Below are 17273 nucleotides of genomic sequence, written 5' to 3'. Positions count from 1 at the left end.
CACGCTATAACCTCCGCATTTTGTTGCTTCTACCTTTTTCTAAAAAGACATGGAATATAAAATTTTTAGGTGTTACGACCGTGCCATATTTTAAACTGATTGTCCTGCTTTGCTATCATACACGCTATAACGTCCGCGTTTTGTCGCTTCTACCTTTTTCTATACCTCTGTTATGTTTGTCATATACTGTTTTTACTTTTTTTTGCTGTGATGGTCAGAACTAAATACAAACTAAACTGAACGGCCACAAAAATACGTAGCCAAACGATTGAGTCACTTCGGGTTAGAATTGAGTTAAAAAAAAATTACCTTTTGGTGGAATCGAAATCATATCCTTGAGAGTACGAGCCAGACAAAGATCGCACGCGCCTCTGATTCACTTGGCAAAAACAGTTGAATTTAGAAGTTATATACACATTTTTTTTCCAGCAACAGCGCGCATGCGCAGTAAAAGTGACGTAAAGATTAAAAAAAAGGCATGGAACGGCTGTATTTACGGCGACGTAAATGCAGCCACTTCCAACTTTAAAATGTTTGCGGAAACTCTGATTAGCGACTTTGGCTTTGTTGCGATCAGCGACTTCGGCTTTGTGCTATTTTTTCTCTCGATCTTTTCAGGGTACGAACTGAGGGTACGGATTGTTCAGGGTACGAATTAGTTGCACCGGTGACCAGGCCGGCGTCAGTGATTTAAAGGCAGTGGCTATTTGACAGGCGCCGGTCTTTGAATCTAAAACACTATTTGACCGATCATGACGTCACTAGTATACAGGCACCTTTTTCTTTTTCTCCTTCAAAGCAAAAGGCGAGAAGCGCGCAATCCGCGCATATCAGTTCTAATATTTGACAACTTTGTGCAACTCGATCCATGGCGCGTGCGATACTTTGCCGGCTCCTATTCTAGATGGAATGAGTTTGATACTACCCGGAAGCATTCTTCTTTTTTTTTTTACTAAATTTTGACCCAAAGTGCATTTTTGTAGTCAATTTTTAATTTGAGTTGCATTACATTTACATACCATTACCATTTTTTTAACAGAAGCATTGTATATAACTAACTTGTTGAGAGCAAAAATGTACCGGTAGTGCTTCGTTCGGCAAACACGGTCACATCAATCAATCATTTTATTTTTCGTCATTAACGCGTCCGGGACGAAAAAGATACTAACTACAAAAATCGATATAGACCTACCAGCACGTTAATGAACGGGAAAAGGTGGCAAAACCTTGAAAGATTTAAAACGTGCCATATATCAGTAGTTAGCACGACCACAAACGGAAAATTACCCAGAGAAATTCTCAAATTCCAGCAAATTAAAAAAATTCTAAGTTTATTAAGTAGCCTACTCACATTTGAAAAGACATAAAAAATTGGGCTGTAGGCAACTCAAATTAAAAATTGACTACAAAAATGCACTTCGGGTCAAAATTTAGTTAAAAAAAAAAAATGCTTCCGGGTAGTATCGAACTCATTCTCTATAGAATAGAAGCCGGCGAAGTATCGCACGCGCCACGGATCGAGTTGAGTAAAATTGTCGAATTTAGAACTTATATACGTGGTTCTCTTCTTTTGCTTTGAAAGAGAAAAAGGTGCCTGTATACTATAGTGACGTCATGACCGGTCAAATAGTGTTTCAGATTCAAAGACCGGCGCCGGTCAAATATCCACTGCCTGGTTTAAAGCCTCTACTTCTACAAGGGTGCAACCTAGTTCGTACCTTGAACAGTTTGTACCCTCAGTTCGTACCCTGAAAAGATCGAGGGAAAAAATTACAAAAAGTCGACGTCGCTGATCGCAGTTTAATAGCACAAAGCCGAACTCGCTGATCGGAGTTTAAGCAAACAAACTCGAGGGTTAGGGCATGGTTAGGGTTAGCGGAAACTGCGGGAAAATGTTTGCGAAAACTGCGATCAGTGAGGGTTAAGGTGCGTCCACACGAGAAAGTGTTCTTGCTTAGAAATTCTTGCTTAAGTTAGTGATTAAGCTCGTTTTGTCTACACTGGCAATCTCGACGAAGATTTTGCTCGCTTGAATCGCGGTCACGTGATTATCTAATCCCCAATGACGTCACGTTTTAAAAAGTTCGCGCCAAAGCATAGCAGTTCGCGCTAAAGTACAGCAGAGTAGACCAAGCACCTGACTGTTCTTTAACTACAAAATTAAATTTAAAAAAAAAAAAAATTAATTTAAAATTTAATTAAACTAAATTTAATTTAAGATTTAATTTAAAAATTAATTTAAAATTATTAATTTAATTTAAATTAAATTAAAATGTAGTTGGTGTAAGCTGGCATTTGAAGTTGTTGCAGTCTTTCAGTCATAGCTTCCCAGAAGTTGCGTAAAAAATGCTGCAAAAAGCGAAGGATGCAAACCCGCAATTTACTGCTTATTGAAGCATTTAGACACCTCATTGAGGTTGAAATGTTGGAAAAAGAATTTCGTGTCAGCGTGGGTGACTGGTAACGACCAGCAAGATCATTCCTCCGCTATTTTTATTACCCGGTGTACAATGGCAATGGTTTTCTGCTGAGATCCTGTTTTGGATTTGAAATTGGAAAATATTGTGCTATCTATGGGCTATTTTGAGTACGGTCACCGCCAGTTCAGCCCGCAACATTAATAAGAACGAGTTGGGATCAAAACTTAACGAAATCCTTTAACGATACCGCCCTGCCCTGTCTGAATACTGAGCTGAGAGGAGACCTGAGATTTTGGCGGGAAAAACATTTCTAAGCAAGAGAACTCACTTAAGCGCCCAGTTTTTCGCTCTGGAGCGTATTTTTTCTCGACGGCTCGCTTACTCGCCCATTTTCTTAAAAGTAAGCGGCACAAACTGCGATTAACTTAAACAAACAAGAAGTTTGGCTAGCTTAAGCAAGAAAACAGTCGTCGTGTAGACGCACCTTTAGGGAGCATAGATTACTCGATTGTTAGAGTTAGGGTAAGCGGAAACTGCGGAAAAATGTTTGCGGAAACTGCGATCAGCGAAGGTTAGGGTTAGAGCATAGATTACTCCAGGGGTGTGCAACGTGCGGCCCGCGGGCCAAATGCGGCCCACAAAGAAAAATTGTGCGGCCCGCGAAGATGTGCCAATTCTGAATTGTGTCCGGCCCGCGCAACGTGTTTACAATTTAGTTTAGTCTGGTACGTGGGAACAATTTGTTGTGGAGCAGATTATTGTAGATTTCCCACCTTCTGTTAACCATTTTAGAAATCTTCTACCGGCCACCGCTAATCCATTGTATTTAATTATTTGTGGAAAGTAAAAATGTATGGTCACATAAAAGGCATTTATGAACAATTTACGACTTTGAAAAGCTCACGTACAGACAGGAAATATTTTTCACTTTCCAACTTTGAGAGACTATGGAATGCATCCTGAGAAGAAAACTGAATTTGCAGACCAACTTGAAAACATTGTATGAATTTTTGGCTCGTTTCAAGGACTTCAAATCTCATGAACATTTGTTTGGTATGTTCTCTTCGCCATTCAACACAGACATTGACAAAGCACCAGCAGATATAACTTGAACTTCAAGAGAAAAAAGGATTTGAAAGCAAAGTATTTAGAAATGAATCTTGGCGATTTTCACCGAAAACATCTCAACTAAGATGACTTTCCACATTTGAAAAAATTCATGACTTCAAAAATGGCTCTTTGGCTCAACGTATTTGTGCAAACATTTTTTTCTAAAATGGGCGTCATGACATCACCCTATCGATCGGTTCTGACAGAAAAACGCTTGGAAAATGGACTTCGAATTGCGAGCACTTCCATTAAACTAAATTTGGAAAAATGCCGTTGGGAAAAGAAGCCAGCTGCAAATTTCTCACTGATCTCGTTTAAAGACGGTGTCACAATAAATTAGAATAGCAGTTTTCTTCAGAAATTTATGTGTCTTAACTTATTATTTCTGAAAGAAGATAGCCCCTAATAACGCCATAAGAATAACATGAATAACAAAAAAAACTACTTTTTTGTGCCTGCAACTAGAGCTCGACCGATATATCGGTCAGCCGATATGTATCGGCCGATATCAGGTGTAGCCGATATATCGTATCGGCTATTTTTCGCCGATAAACATCGGCCAGCAAAAGCACACTCAAAACCATCCATGCATGCCTTTAGAAGAAACACAAGTTTCTCAAACGTGCTTACATAGCACAAACAATTGCTCTGAGAATAAAATTTCCCGCCCATTCTAGTGCGAGCATCTAGAAAATGTTAATACTGTATAATATCCCTTAGCTTCAATTCAAGCAGGAAAAATTTCGAGTTTTACGTTGCTTCAACGATTGATGACATTGAATCAGTGTAACAAAGGTGAATTTTTCGCTAAGAATCGTTGGGAGTGCGGGTGTACTTCTACACTAACCACGCACAGCTTATTTCAAGTCTTACGTCACAATGCCTGGCTTTGATCTCCGAGTGATATTGATAAGGCAAGATTCGTTACAAAATGAGATCATACGAGTAGGCTATCGCAGCAAGATGCCGCAAAATTTGTCAAGTTTTGGTATTACAGTAAGAAAGAAAAGGTCCAGGGAAAATTAACTTTTGTTCACATGACACGCAAAAATAAACCCGAAGAAAAAATCCTAGTGAAACTTTGCACAGAAGAAAATAGTAGCGTCATTGTAGAAGTTGCAAAAATAAAGAAAACATCCTGGTGAAACTTTGCACAGAAGAAAATAGTAGCGTCATTGTAGAAGTTGCAAAAATAAACCCAAAGAAAAAAGCCTAGTGAAACTTTGCACAGAAGAAAATAGTAGCGTCATTATAGAAGTTTTCCGATTCGTGCCCAGAGCATTGTGACGCAAGAAACCACACGACCTCTTTCGGTGGAAGTTATGCGGCGTAATTAAGCAAGCAACCACCTGCGCCGAGTCCCGGGCGGGTGGGCCGCGCCCGCCGGACATTTCAGGAATTAAAAAAAAAATTAATTCAATTTTAAGTCCAAAAATTTCTGTAACCATCTGCCACCTTCTAATACTAGCCTACTTACCTTATTCGCAAGGTTTTGTCGCCATATGATAGGCCCTACTAGACCTACTAATTAAGCGATTAGTTTTCGTCAATTATTGCCATGTTACATTCATGCAACGTTAAACAACGTTGATTCGTCATTAAACGAGCAAAAGTGTCCAGCCGCGCCGTTTGTCTCCACTCTGCCACTCGTAAGCCCAGTGCTATAAATCAAGTAAATTGCGCAAACCTGTGAGGAACTTCCCAGACAGCAAAATCCGTCATTTTTACATTGCTGTGACGTCTGCGGACATTGAACCAATGTAAAAATGACAGATTTTGCTGTCTGGGTTCATTTGCAGCAAAAGTCTGACCGCAATTTCCACTGCTGTTACATCGTTTTAACATCGCCAGATGTTAAATCGGTGTAAAAACTGTAGCATTGTTCTTCAAAGGAGTAATTTTCTCTCAAACGACGTCATCAATTAACTTTGCTGCTAAAATGCTCTATGTTGTCGTCTCAACCATCACAGTTGCGTCTGTTACGTCACTGATATTAAACTGTGCACTACTGAACAGTGCACACGTGTTGGTTTGGCCGGATGAAACCGTTGGTTGTCACTCATTAGTTGCAATTCAGCTCCTTCGTTAACTGTTCTATTGTAGATTCAATGTAAGCTCGGTTCAATAGCGCAGTTTATCGCTAGATATTTGCAATTTATAGTAGTAGGAACTAGGAAGCCTAGATCTTGGACCTTGGTGGCAGGAAAACAACAGTGGAGTTCTACATTATTATTGGTGATCACGACGTGACGTGACAGTATGTGTTCGCCGCCCAGCTATTTTGAAAACTCGGCGCCTATGACAGCAACCAATGCTTAAACTTTCTTGAACTGGTTTGTTGCTTAATAACCTTGTTGGAAACAAATTTTTCGTAATTGATATATATCGGCCGATATGTATCGGTATCGGCCTAAAAATTTCATAAATATCGGTATCGGTATCGGCCTGAAAAAGTGATATCGGTCGAGCTCTACCTGCAACTACTAGCCTAGAAATCATGTTAAATAAACGTGCGGCCCGCGGCTCCACCCAGTTATTTATATCTGGCCCTCCTGTAATAAAGGTTGCACAGGCCTGGATTACTCTATGGTTAGGGTTAGCGAAAACTGCGGAAAAACGTTTGCGGAAACTGCGATCAGCGACTTCCGCTTTTTTTAATTTTTTCTCTCGATCTTTTTAGGGTACGAACTGAGGGTACGAACTGTTTAGGGTACGAACTAGGTTGCATCCCTTCTACAAGTAGGCTACGATATGCAAAACTGCCAGGAATAAGTTCCCGAAGAAGCTTTATCAGTCCAAGAATAATAATTTAATCAATCAATCATATTAGCCCTATACTGTAGTATATAAATATCAAATTTTCAACAATTGCATATCACATTGCAAAAGATAGACTAGATAACATACCAAACTACTCCAAATGCTCCATAACCAATCGGGCGGTCACAATCACCTCCATCCATGTTGCAACTATGTATATACTTAACATATACTGACAATTTCACAAATGTAAATAAATTAAAGTGTAAAAAACACTTTCCCTGCCTGGTAATTATCCAACCTGAAACAAACACTTTCGTGCAGCAACAGCAACACTTAAACCAGAGGTCGGCAACCTGCGGCTCCGGAGCCACATGCGGCTCTTTCAGCTCTCTGCTCTGGCTCCCGTGACTTTAAACACTGCGAGCTTGGGCAATACAAAAAAATTTTGTTGTAAATTAATAACTGCTCTAGGCTATAGTTTAAACTAGTTTTGTTGAAAATTATGACTTACAAATCCGTTTAGTATGTTTTTTTCACCAAGATTTAATGCTTTTATCTTGCTAAGGAAAAAACCATTTAGGACTGTTAGGAATAATGGCGGCTCCTCACGGCTTACAATGCATGTATTGTATACGGACAGATTCTGATTTGCCCGCCCCATCTGTGAAACGATAAAGAGCATATTGTTACGTGATTTACCGCACAATTAATGTTAGCATTATCTTCTACCTGGCAGTGTCACAGTGCAGTTTGTAGTAGCCTGTAGTATTTTGTAAGCAGTTAAAAGTGTCAGATACTCTTTGTTAAATATGTAAATCGCCATTAGTTATTACTCAGTAACTTTGGCAAATTTGCCAAATTATTGCCAGTATACCAGCGTTATCTTTACTAGTAAGCCTAGTTTCCGTAGTCTAGAGCAGCATCTAACTGAAAATCTTTTATTTAGTAAAGACTTTAGAAACGATATTACAACAAAACAGTATAGTCTTGTATCGATTAATAATTAGCAATGGAAAAGTGTAAGAAAAAAGTTGCAAACGAAAAAAGAATGTTCAACCCCTCATGGACAGATTCATTTGCTTTCATTGCTAGCGAAACTTGCTTGCCGGTATGTTTGTTATGCGTTGAGAAATTAGCAAACAACAAAAAATCAAACGTTGAAAGACATTTTCTGAATAAGCACAATGTCTTTGCAGAAAAATATCCTGCTGGAGATCAGCAAAAAAAAGCAGTTTTAGAACTTCGGCGGAGATCCGATCAAAGCAAAACTTGTTTCAGTAAGTGGATGAACTCATCCAGATCAAGGACTTCTGCTAGTTTTATAGCGGCTCGAGAGATAGCCTGTCATGGAAAGCCATTTACAGATATTTGAAAGAGACATTTATCAAGATATCAGAAAATCTATTCTCAGACTTTAAAGACAAGAATAAAATCATTCAGAAAATCAAAGACATGCCCCTCTCAGCAAAAACTGTCAAAGACAGAACTACTGTATAAGAATGGCAGCCAACATCAGTTCTCAACAAATTTCGGATATCAATTCAGCCCCAGGATACTCTATTGCCTGTGATGGTTCAAAAGATGTCAGTGATGTTGAGCAAATATCGCTGTTTTGCAGATACGTAAATTCTACTGGATTAAAGGAAGAATTGATTGAAATAATACCACTAAAAGGCCAGACGCGAGGTGAAGACATCTGTGGGGCAGTTTTAGACTGTCTCAAAACAAAAGAAATAAACACAACTCACTTGGTTTCGGTCGCTACTGATGGAGCACCAAATATGATAGGAACGCAGAAGGGGTCTGTGAGTTTACTTCAGAAGTCACTGGATAGAAAGCTGTTGACGTTTCACTGTATGTTACATCAGGAGTAGGGTTGAAATATCCGGATATCGGTTAACCGGATAACCAATGCATTTTCACCTATCTGATATCCGGATAGTTTTATGTCGGTTAACCGTGTAATAAAAAGTAACAGTATTACTGTGTGTTGAGTGTTTTACGCCTCTTTTGCAATTTTAAAATCCTGCATGATCCCAGATTTTTGATGGATGATAAACTTGACACGTTTGGTGAATTTGGAAAAAGAAGCAAGGTATACGCTCTCGCAGCAACCCTGTTGCAAAGGTTACTTGGAGAGGTTGCAAGAGATCCTGAACCTACAGTAGAAGATGAAAGCAACTTGGTATCAACTACTTCTGCAAGGGTAGAAAGAGGGCCTACATCTTTGAAGGAACAACTAGAGCAAGCCATCATGTCAGCGTCTGTTGCTGCCACTGCAGCTCCACCTTCCAAATCCAATACCATAGAACTTAGTAGAAGGACAATCCGAAAAGAATGTGAAGTCTATGAAGCAATGTTAGCGAAACGGCCGGCCAATCTTCAAATTGTTTATGAAGCGCTGCTTACCATTCAGCCCACTTCTGTAGAAGCAGAAAGAGCATTCAGTGCATGCGGGCTTTTTGCTACAAAACTCCGGTCTCGTCTAAACGATTCAACTATTGATGCGTTGTGCTTTATTTGAAATGAGTTACGGAAAAAATAAGCATTTGATAGTTTTCGTTTTATTGTGTAAAAATGAAACAGAGTTGAACCATTAACTTGTAACTGAGTTGCTTGTAAGACAACATGTGTATTTTAGTGGTTAAAAGACTAGATATGCTGCGACAGAGTAGCTTTCAGTGTTCCTTCGAATATCCGGTTAACCGGATAATAAAATTGCCAAATATCCGTATATATCCGTTATCCAGATATCAAGCTTTTACAACTATCCGTTCAACCCTAATCAGGAGGCATTGTGCTCTCAAACATTTCCCCGAGAGTGCAATGAAATGATGAATCTCGTCATTCGAGTATTAAACAAAATAATTGCACAAGGATTAAACCACCGACAGTTTCGTTCATTATTAGATGAACTTGATAGCACATATCCAGATCTGCGGCTACACAACAATGTCCGATGGCTGTCCCAAAGGGAGGTACTGAAAAGATTTGCTGTGAGTTTGGAACACGTAAAAACGTTTTTAAAAATCAAAGGGCTCTCTTTTCCTGAATTGGATCAGTCAGATTGGGTAGAAAAGTTGCATTTCATGGTGGATATGACATCGCACCTCAACACGTTGAACAAAAGCTTGCAAGGAAAAGGTAGCACAACCCTGCAGATGCTGGAGGAGGTTTTGGCTTTTGAGCGCAAGATGACAGTGTTTGCCAGAGATTTACAAAGAGGTACACTACTTCACTTTCCCTTTCTAAAAGAGTTCAAAGAAGCACACAATCAGTTAAATTTTGTTTACTTTCAGCAAGCTATCATCGATATGCAAACTGTGTTTCAACAACGATTCTGTGATTTTAGGAAGGAAAAAGACACGTTATCCTTCCCTATTACCCCTCTGGAAATCGATCCATTACTGCTGAATATGACTGCATTCACAGCTGTAAGTCAATCTAGTCTTGAACTTGAACTGGCCGACATAGCTGACAAGGATGTGTGGGTATCTAAGTTCCGAAGCTTGAGAGCTGACCTTGAAGATCTTGCTCGCCAGAAGGCCACGCTTCGTCACAACCACAAATGGAGTGACCTTGAAAAGCTTCAAAAACCAGACAAGCTCGTGTTCGATACGTGGAATGCCATACCTGACTCTTACATGAACATGAAAAAATATGCATTTGGAGTTCTGTCGATATTTGGATCAACATATTTATGCAAACAAAGTTTTTTCGGTCAATTACTTGAAAAATGAACAACGCTCACGCTCACGCCTAACAGATGAGAACTTGCAGTCCCAGATGAAACTCAAAGTGCCATCTTATCAAGCTAATGTAGATGTGCTGTGCAGTGAAATTCAAGAGCAAATACCGTACCGCATTACCTGGGTGAAATAAATGATTATTTGAAAATGTATGTTTTTACACAATACTGTGCCCGTAGGTAGCTTACTAAACAGTGTTGTGTTTAATAGTCAGGCTTTGTTTGTTGAAATTCTACAATATTCGCATGTACAAAGCAAAAATTGAAAGAAATTCTACATGAAGTGTAGGCTATAATTACCTTTGGTTTTAGTGGCCAACTCGACAGTTACATGTTATGGCTCCGAATATGTCTTAATTTGAAGAAACTTGGGAACATTGGCTCTTTTAATGCTAAAGGTTGCCGACCTCTGACTTAAACCATAGATATCTTACATATAGATATGCAACTCAGGCACTCAGCCAGTGCTTCCACTTCTGACAATTGATAAATCCTTTTTAATTTCCTTTTTTGTCCTGAAAAATCCCTTTTTCCTCAGTCGGAAATCTTTCAAAATTTCCTTTATAGACGAGGTTATTTTTAACGTTATTTAGGTTAAAAAAGGTGCTAATACAACTTTAAAGTTATTATAATATAATCTCAGTTAAAGCTATTTTAATCTCGATTTTATTCAGTAGCACCGGTATGTCGAAGCAACGTTGTTTTATTAGAACAGTAGGCTGCACAAAAGCAGCCCATATTTTACAATAACATGGTTTACTTCCTTTGTTCACTGTCCAGCCAAAAAACTGCTTGTCAGTTAGTCGGTTCTGGGACATTTACCACCTGGAGTCCTGGACATCATTTACCAATTACCACTCTCATCTTTCCTACCCGGACTCCTAACCTATCCCTAACAGCAAAAATGTACAGGTGGTAAATGTCCAGTTTTAACGAATTATCCATCCATTAACAAATTTATTTTTGTGTTTAGTTTAGTTTTCCCGTTGGTCTGACTGTGTACACTATCTATACATGTTGTATAGGCTACATAGTCTCTATTATTATGACACCATCAATTAGCATAGGCAAAAACTAACTTTTCTAAACATATCACTAGCACTAAAGATATCACTAGCCTAAGCTTATCATACCTAACTGTACGTCGAACCTCAGTGAACTTTGTCATTGCTACTCAACTTCAACTGTAAATCAACGGATTACCTAATTTTAACTCAAAGAATTGAAAACTAACTCTCTCACTACAGTCTGCAATCACGTCTAATTCCCAAAGTGGCGATAAAAGAAATCAAGCGATAGAAAGGCGAGGATAGGACAGGGAGTAAGAGGGGTTCCGGATGGCGAGTGACGATGGAAACCAGCTGATCATCGTTATTCCAGTCGTTTTTAGAACTTTTGAAAGGGAATATAAATAAAATTTTCTTCAAAATTGCTAAAAACAACAATTCCCTTTTTAAGACAAAAATTCCTTGTAAAATTGTTAAAAATCCCTAAAAAATCCTTTTTTTCTTCAAATCCCTTTTTTATCCTTCGAAGCGTTGAAAAATCCCGATTTCGGGATAAAATCCTTCAAAGTGGAAGCACTGCACTCAGCAATCGTGGAATTATCGTCACGCTCGACTGACTTTGTGGACACAATCAACAATCAAGGTTGCCAGCTTGGATAGCGTATCTTGGTACGCTATCATTGTACGGTTGGTGGCCGGTCGATTGGTCGAAAGACATTTGGTCGACAGTCATTTGGTCGACAGACATTTGGTCGACTGGACGTTTGGTCGACAGACATTCGGTCGACAGACATTTGGTCGACAGGACATTTGGTCGACAAGACATTTGGTCGACAGGACATTTGGTCGACAAGACATTTGGTCGACAAGACATTTGGTCGACAGGACATTTGGTCGACAGACATTTGGTCGACAGACATTTGGTCGACAGACATTTGGTCGACAGACATTTGGTCGACAGACATTTGGTCGACAGGACATTTAGTCGACAGGACATTTGGTCGACATTTTGTAATGAACGAGTGAACATTTTGTAATGAACGAGTGAAGATTTTGTAATGAACGAAGACAATACGATACATTAATACCTTCTAGTTATACATAAGACAATACGATACATTAATACCTTCTACTTATACATAATCACAAGTTGTGCGCGACAGCACGTAAGTAAGCAACATGGTCATTATACACATCAATGTTAGCAACAATGTTTTTCAGTCGGTCGTTAACGATCTTGTAACGTTTATTCATGGGAACAGGGCGGATACCGGCTACTAGTTGCTCTAGTACGAGTTCATTCTGGTCCTGTTCTTTAATGATTTTGACTACTAAGCGTCGAATTGTCGGATGGGTGACTCCTACGCGCTTTGCAAAAGCATGGTGCCACCCTTCGATGGAGTTGTTCGTTCGCGGAAGATCGTCCACTACTCTCTCGTTGACATTCCAGAGGGCATGTTCGAACAACGGACTTCGTCGCCGTCCCCGTTGCATGATGCCGATCCAAGTAGTCTCAAAGTAGACCAGAAACTCTTCCAGCACTGCATCAGAATCGTCGTCCAGCGAATTTATCATTGCTTCGAAAGCGACAACCACATCGGCCAGTGCCACAAATGCCAGAGACTGAAACATTTTAATTGTAAATGAATGACTCGGGTCTTCCACGTACCAGGCTTTGAGACCTAGACCTTGAATCTTACGCCAAAGACACTGTCCAAAATGAAACAAACATCCTTGAATGTCCGCGGTTGGAAACGCGGTTCTCAATGCCTGGCAGGCAGCCACTTCAAAATCTAAAAGGACTGATATGGGTGCTAAAGTGGCCCTTCGATTTTTCAAGTAATCGAAAATGCGGCGATATGTATCACGGTCCTTATTCCGACAAATACAATACACGAGAGGCACAGTCCGCGAACCAACTATTAGAGCATGAATGGTGTACAATTGGTAATTGTTTGGCGCACTGTCAAAAGTACCGTCGCAGAACCAATGCGTATTTCTCTCCAGAAGGTCCAAATTCCGATGAGTTGTAAAAATGTACAAGTCCAGATCCTCGTCGTGAAGTGCCAAAAAATCATCTCCTCTGGTTGTTTTGGATAACTCGTATGGAACATCGTCTCCGTCTGGGGCCTTTCGTTTCCGTCTCACCATCCGCGCTAATGCTTCTTTATTCGGTAGAGAACCTGCAGCGGCAAGCGGAAAGTTCTCTGTACAGTTCTGCACTAACGTACTGGTGGCTTCTTCGGAGTTCACGGCTCGTTCTTTTATGGCAGTAATCGTTGTTAGAGCGGCGACACGGCTAGGATCGCCTGCATGTGTATGTTGAGATGGTCCATTGCAGATTACGTAGCCAACTGTCGTCGTCCTGCCGGAACATATTTTTCGCTCCTCGCACTTCCAGTACACTTTCTCATCACGTATTCTGTCAATCGAATACACAAAACCATCGAAAATTAGCTTTCGCCCACCTCTTATGCTTGTAGCGAATTCCATTTCAGACACTATTTAAAGGTTGAACTTGTTAATATGCCGAATCCCAGCTGAATACTGAATCATATACCGTGATTCCACGTGGCCAGATGTTGAATCAAAGAAGAAATGGCAGATTTTCTGCTTGAGTTTTTATTATACTTTTCAACCTGAAGTAACAATCAACGCATCAAATGGTAGTGTTATTATGATGTAATAAACGCAATTAACTTCAAAGAATTTCGGTTACTTCAGTTATCAGACGAACCTCTTTTGTTTGCGTCTGTCCAGCGTTGATCAAACATCAACGCTGAATTGTTTACTCAGACAGATGCGTTGCACAGACGGGTGATAGAAATTAATTAAAATAATTATCACCCGTCTAGTGCAGTGGTTCCCAACCTTTTTGTCTTGGTGACCCCTTTAAAAATGTTCGTAGATACCGCGACCCCCACTTATATTCTTTCCTTAATACAAGTATACTATTAACAAATAATACAACAAACGGCAGCTTTAAAAATGTTTTTCTTGCATTTATTGACAAATCAATGTGATGACCTTGTAGGTCCGCAGCTAACCGTGAAATTCGAGGTTGCGTGCTAGACAGAGCCAGTCTCATGTCGTCTTCCACATCCAATCTATTTCTTTCCTTCGTTTTCATATGCAGAAGAGCTGAAAAACCACTCTCACTTAGATACGTCGTAGCAAAGGGCAGTAATACTTGAAAAGCCAGCGTAGAAATCTGTGGGTATGAATCATACATTTCACAGTAAAATTGAGAGAGTGACTTTGTATTGCTGGTTCCCAATTGCTAATTGCTCACTTAAATTAAACAATCACCATTCCAGTCCCAATTGAAAATATCTATCATTATGATTTCAAAAACACAAAGCTATTGCACTGATGTAATGTTCAAGTTCTCTCTTCCTCCTACACTACAAATAAATACTTAAACAGACCACAAACTACTACCACTAGGGCTAATCTCGTTGCTAGGATCTCATTGCGGTGTGTTTACATCACCCGCAACCGCTTCATTTCGGTTTCATTTCTGTTGAAACTACCGATATGAAATCCAGACCGCCACGAATCTCATTTCGGTCATCGCATGCAAACAGACTACAAGTCTGGCAGACAAACCGAAACGGAAAATTTTCATTTCGGGCGCAATGAAACGTCATGTAAACGTAGCCTGGCACATACTACTAGCGGACCGGTAGCCTACCTCGTCCTACTTACATTCACTTTTGTTGTTGCATGAGCAACAACTTCGCGATCCCTATAAAATGCTCTGCGACCCCCTTGGGGGTCGCGAACCCCAGGTTGGGAACCACTGGTCTAGTGTAATATTGGAAACGTGCTTTTAAACTTTTAATTTATTTGAGAACTTGCCCTTTAAGTTTGTACCTTGTGTTTCGCATTTTGCCTTACGCGTTTTCCATGACCTCGTGATTGGCCGCTGTTAAATACGCTTTCCTGACAGCGTTGCGTCATTCTCCATGCGATTCATACAGCTCAAGCTATCTAATGCAGCATTGAAGTATAAAATATTTAAAAATAACATTGAATTTTTTTGCTTAGTGCGATTTTCGGAAAGTTTTTTGCTTGACTAAGCGTTCAATATTAGGTCGATCAGACGATGTGGCAACTCTCAACTGCATATTAAGATTTTCATCTGTCAGCCTCGACCTGCAACGACTTTTTGTAAAGTGCATTTTAAAAAAGAACCGTTCGCATAGATACGTGCTGCCGAAAATAGATGACCATTTGAGATTGTCAAATTGTTTTGCAGGCCGCACAAAATTTGACGGGCCGCAGGTTCGTCACCTCTGCTCTATAGGCTCTCTCAGTCTCTCTGCCTTTTCTTTCGATTAAAATCATGATGCGTATTATGTACAAAAACTTCTTTTTTCCAAATATTTTAGGGCTAAAATAGGCGTGCGTATTATACACGAGTGCGGCTTATACTTGGTAACTTACAGAGTTCTTTTTAAAAATATTTTGTATAGTGCTTATTGCGCACAAAACCAAGCAAATGCCAGCCGATTACAATGGTTGTTTTTCGTCCAGAAAATGCCAGAAAAAGCGTTTTAGACCATCTAAAAATCAAACCAGACCCCTTTTCAATAAACACACATACCAGGTAATATAATGGTCAATAAAATGATTCGTTCTGTCAACCAAATGTCCTGTCGACCAATTGTCCACTCCACCAAATGTCTTGTCGACCTAACGTCCTGTCGACCAAATGTTCTGTCGACCAAATGTCTGTCGACCAAACGTCCTGTCGACCAAATGTCTGTCGACCAAATGTCTTGTCGACCAAATGTCTGTCGACCAAACGTCCTGTCGACCAAATGTCTGTCGACCAAATGTCCTGTCGACCAAATGTCTTGTCGACCAAATGTCTTGTCGACCAAATGTCTGTCGACCAAACGTCCTGTCGACCAAATGTCTGTCGACCAAATGTCCTGTCGACCAAATGTCTTGTCGACCAAATGTCTGTCGACCAAACGTCCTGTCGACCAAATGTCTGTCGACCAAATGACTGTCGACCAAATGTCTGTCGACCAATTGACCGGGTACCGTGCGGTTTGGGCTTGGCGAGGCGAGTGGTGGCTTTTCAGATCCTTTGGAATATTTTGTTTGGCGTACCGTATATTTCAAGTTTTCACAGAGTGGCCTACTATGAAAAATCAAGACAATAATATTTCTTCACGTAGGCTATGCAACTTCTGTTTCATGATCGTTGGAACTATCATTTAAGCTTATTTCCAGTGTCTCATCAGAGATATAAATACAAGAGATAGGCAATAGAATCCGCGTGCGCTTTAAACAGGCGGCGATGTTGAAAAGCGGTCACGGTTGACTGGATAGGGATCAAGCCGCAGCTCTCGATGCCCGCAAACTGCAAAACGTGTTAGCCTAATTTCAAGCAGTTTACCCAGAGGTTTACAGGTTTAGTGAGGAAGTTCCATGGAATTTGATTGTTCTAATTCAGTTTTGTAGAGCTTGCATTAATATTTGTCTATTGGAAAATTAAATAATGGTAGATAACTTAATTGCTATCAAGCTAAGTTGCCGTATGTATTATTGACCAGTCGGCAATAAACCTAGCAGATTACGGTAGCCCTTTTGGATTTATTGATTATTTTGCGAGTATATGTAGGAAGCAACATGCAGGTTTAGCAAGAGTTTCAGTTTTTAAACTACCTGGCTAAATACTTAGTCATGGGCATGGTAGTTCTTATTGCCATTTGCAAGATTAGGTTATGAATTGTGGTGTATTTTACAGTTATGAATTCTGTTGTTATAATCATTCATATTTGTTTGATAATTTCAGGAATGTTATCATTATACTATTTATATGCAGTTATTTATTAGATTATAAATGCCAGCTTCGAATCGCCTAATTCCTCAGTGTCACACGGATAGAAGTAAAAGGTTTTTCTATATTTAAACTCTCAATGTTTATGCGAAAGGGAAGTACAAAGTGTGGCATAATGAAGTTTTGAAGAATGTCATACTTTAACTTAAGTACAGAGATGAACGTGATCCAAGAGATAATATTAAACAAGTTCTTCACAAAGGAAATGCTGGAATTTGTGAGAAACACTTTAATGCAGAGGACATAATGATAAATTCCAAAAGTAGCAGTAAATCTTTGAAGTTTGGTGCCGTCCCATGCTTAAACTTGCCACAGAGAACCGGTGATAAGCTGCTGTATCCACTATGCGTCTAACACTGGTCCGAGGT

The 17273-nt window shown here is 39.8% G+C and overlaps 2 protein-coding genes across 2 annotated transcripts in view; one reads left to right on the top strand and one right to left on the bottom strand.

Annotated features, from left to right (window-relative positions):
• Nucleotides 1–6580, bottom strand: part of LOC145764600 (serine/threonine-protein kinase NLK-like) — a 44765-nt gene extending 38185 nt beyond the window's left edge. The window contains exon 1 of the mRNA XM_082576230.1: nucleotides 6438–6580. Within this exon, the coding sequence (XP_082432356.1) occupies nucleotides 6438–6493 (56 nt within the window). The 5' untranslated portion in view covers nucleotides 6494–6580. The remainder of the gene's footprint in view (nucleotides 1–6437) is intronic.
• A 2547-nt stretch (nucleotides 6581–9127) lies between these two features.
• LOC145788420 (general transcription factor II-I repeat domain-containing protein 2-like) lies at nucleotides 9128–10033 on the top strand. Its single transcript, XM_082600187.1, has one exon. The coding sequence runs from the start codon at nucleotides 9128–9130 to the stop codon at nucleotides 10031–10033; it is 906 nt and encodes a 301-aa protein (XP_082456313.1).
• Nucleotides 10034–17273: the final 7240 nt, after the last annotated feature.

The sequence above is a fragment of the Aplidium turbinatum genome, chromosome 2, assembly GCF_918807975.1.
Source record: "Aplidium turbinatum chromosome 2, kaAplTurb1.1, whole genome shotgun sequence".
In the NCBI taxonomy this organism is placed as follows: Eukaryota; Metazoa; Chordata; class Ascidiacea; order Aplousobranchia; family Polyclinidae; genus Aplidium; species Aplidium turbinatum.
This window is presented reverse-complemented; position numbering and strand designations above follow the sequence as displayed.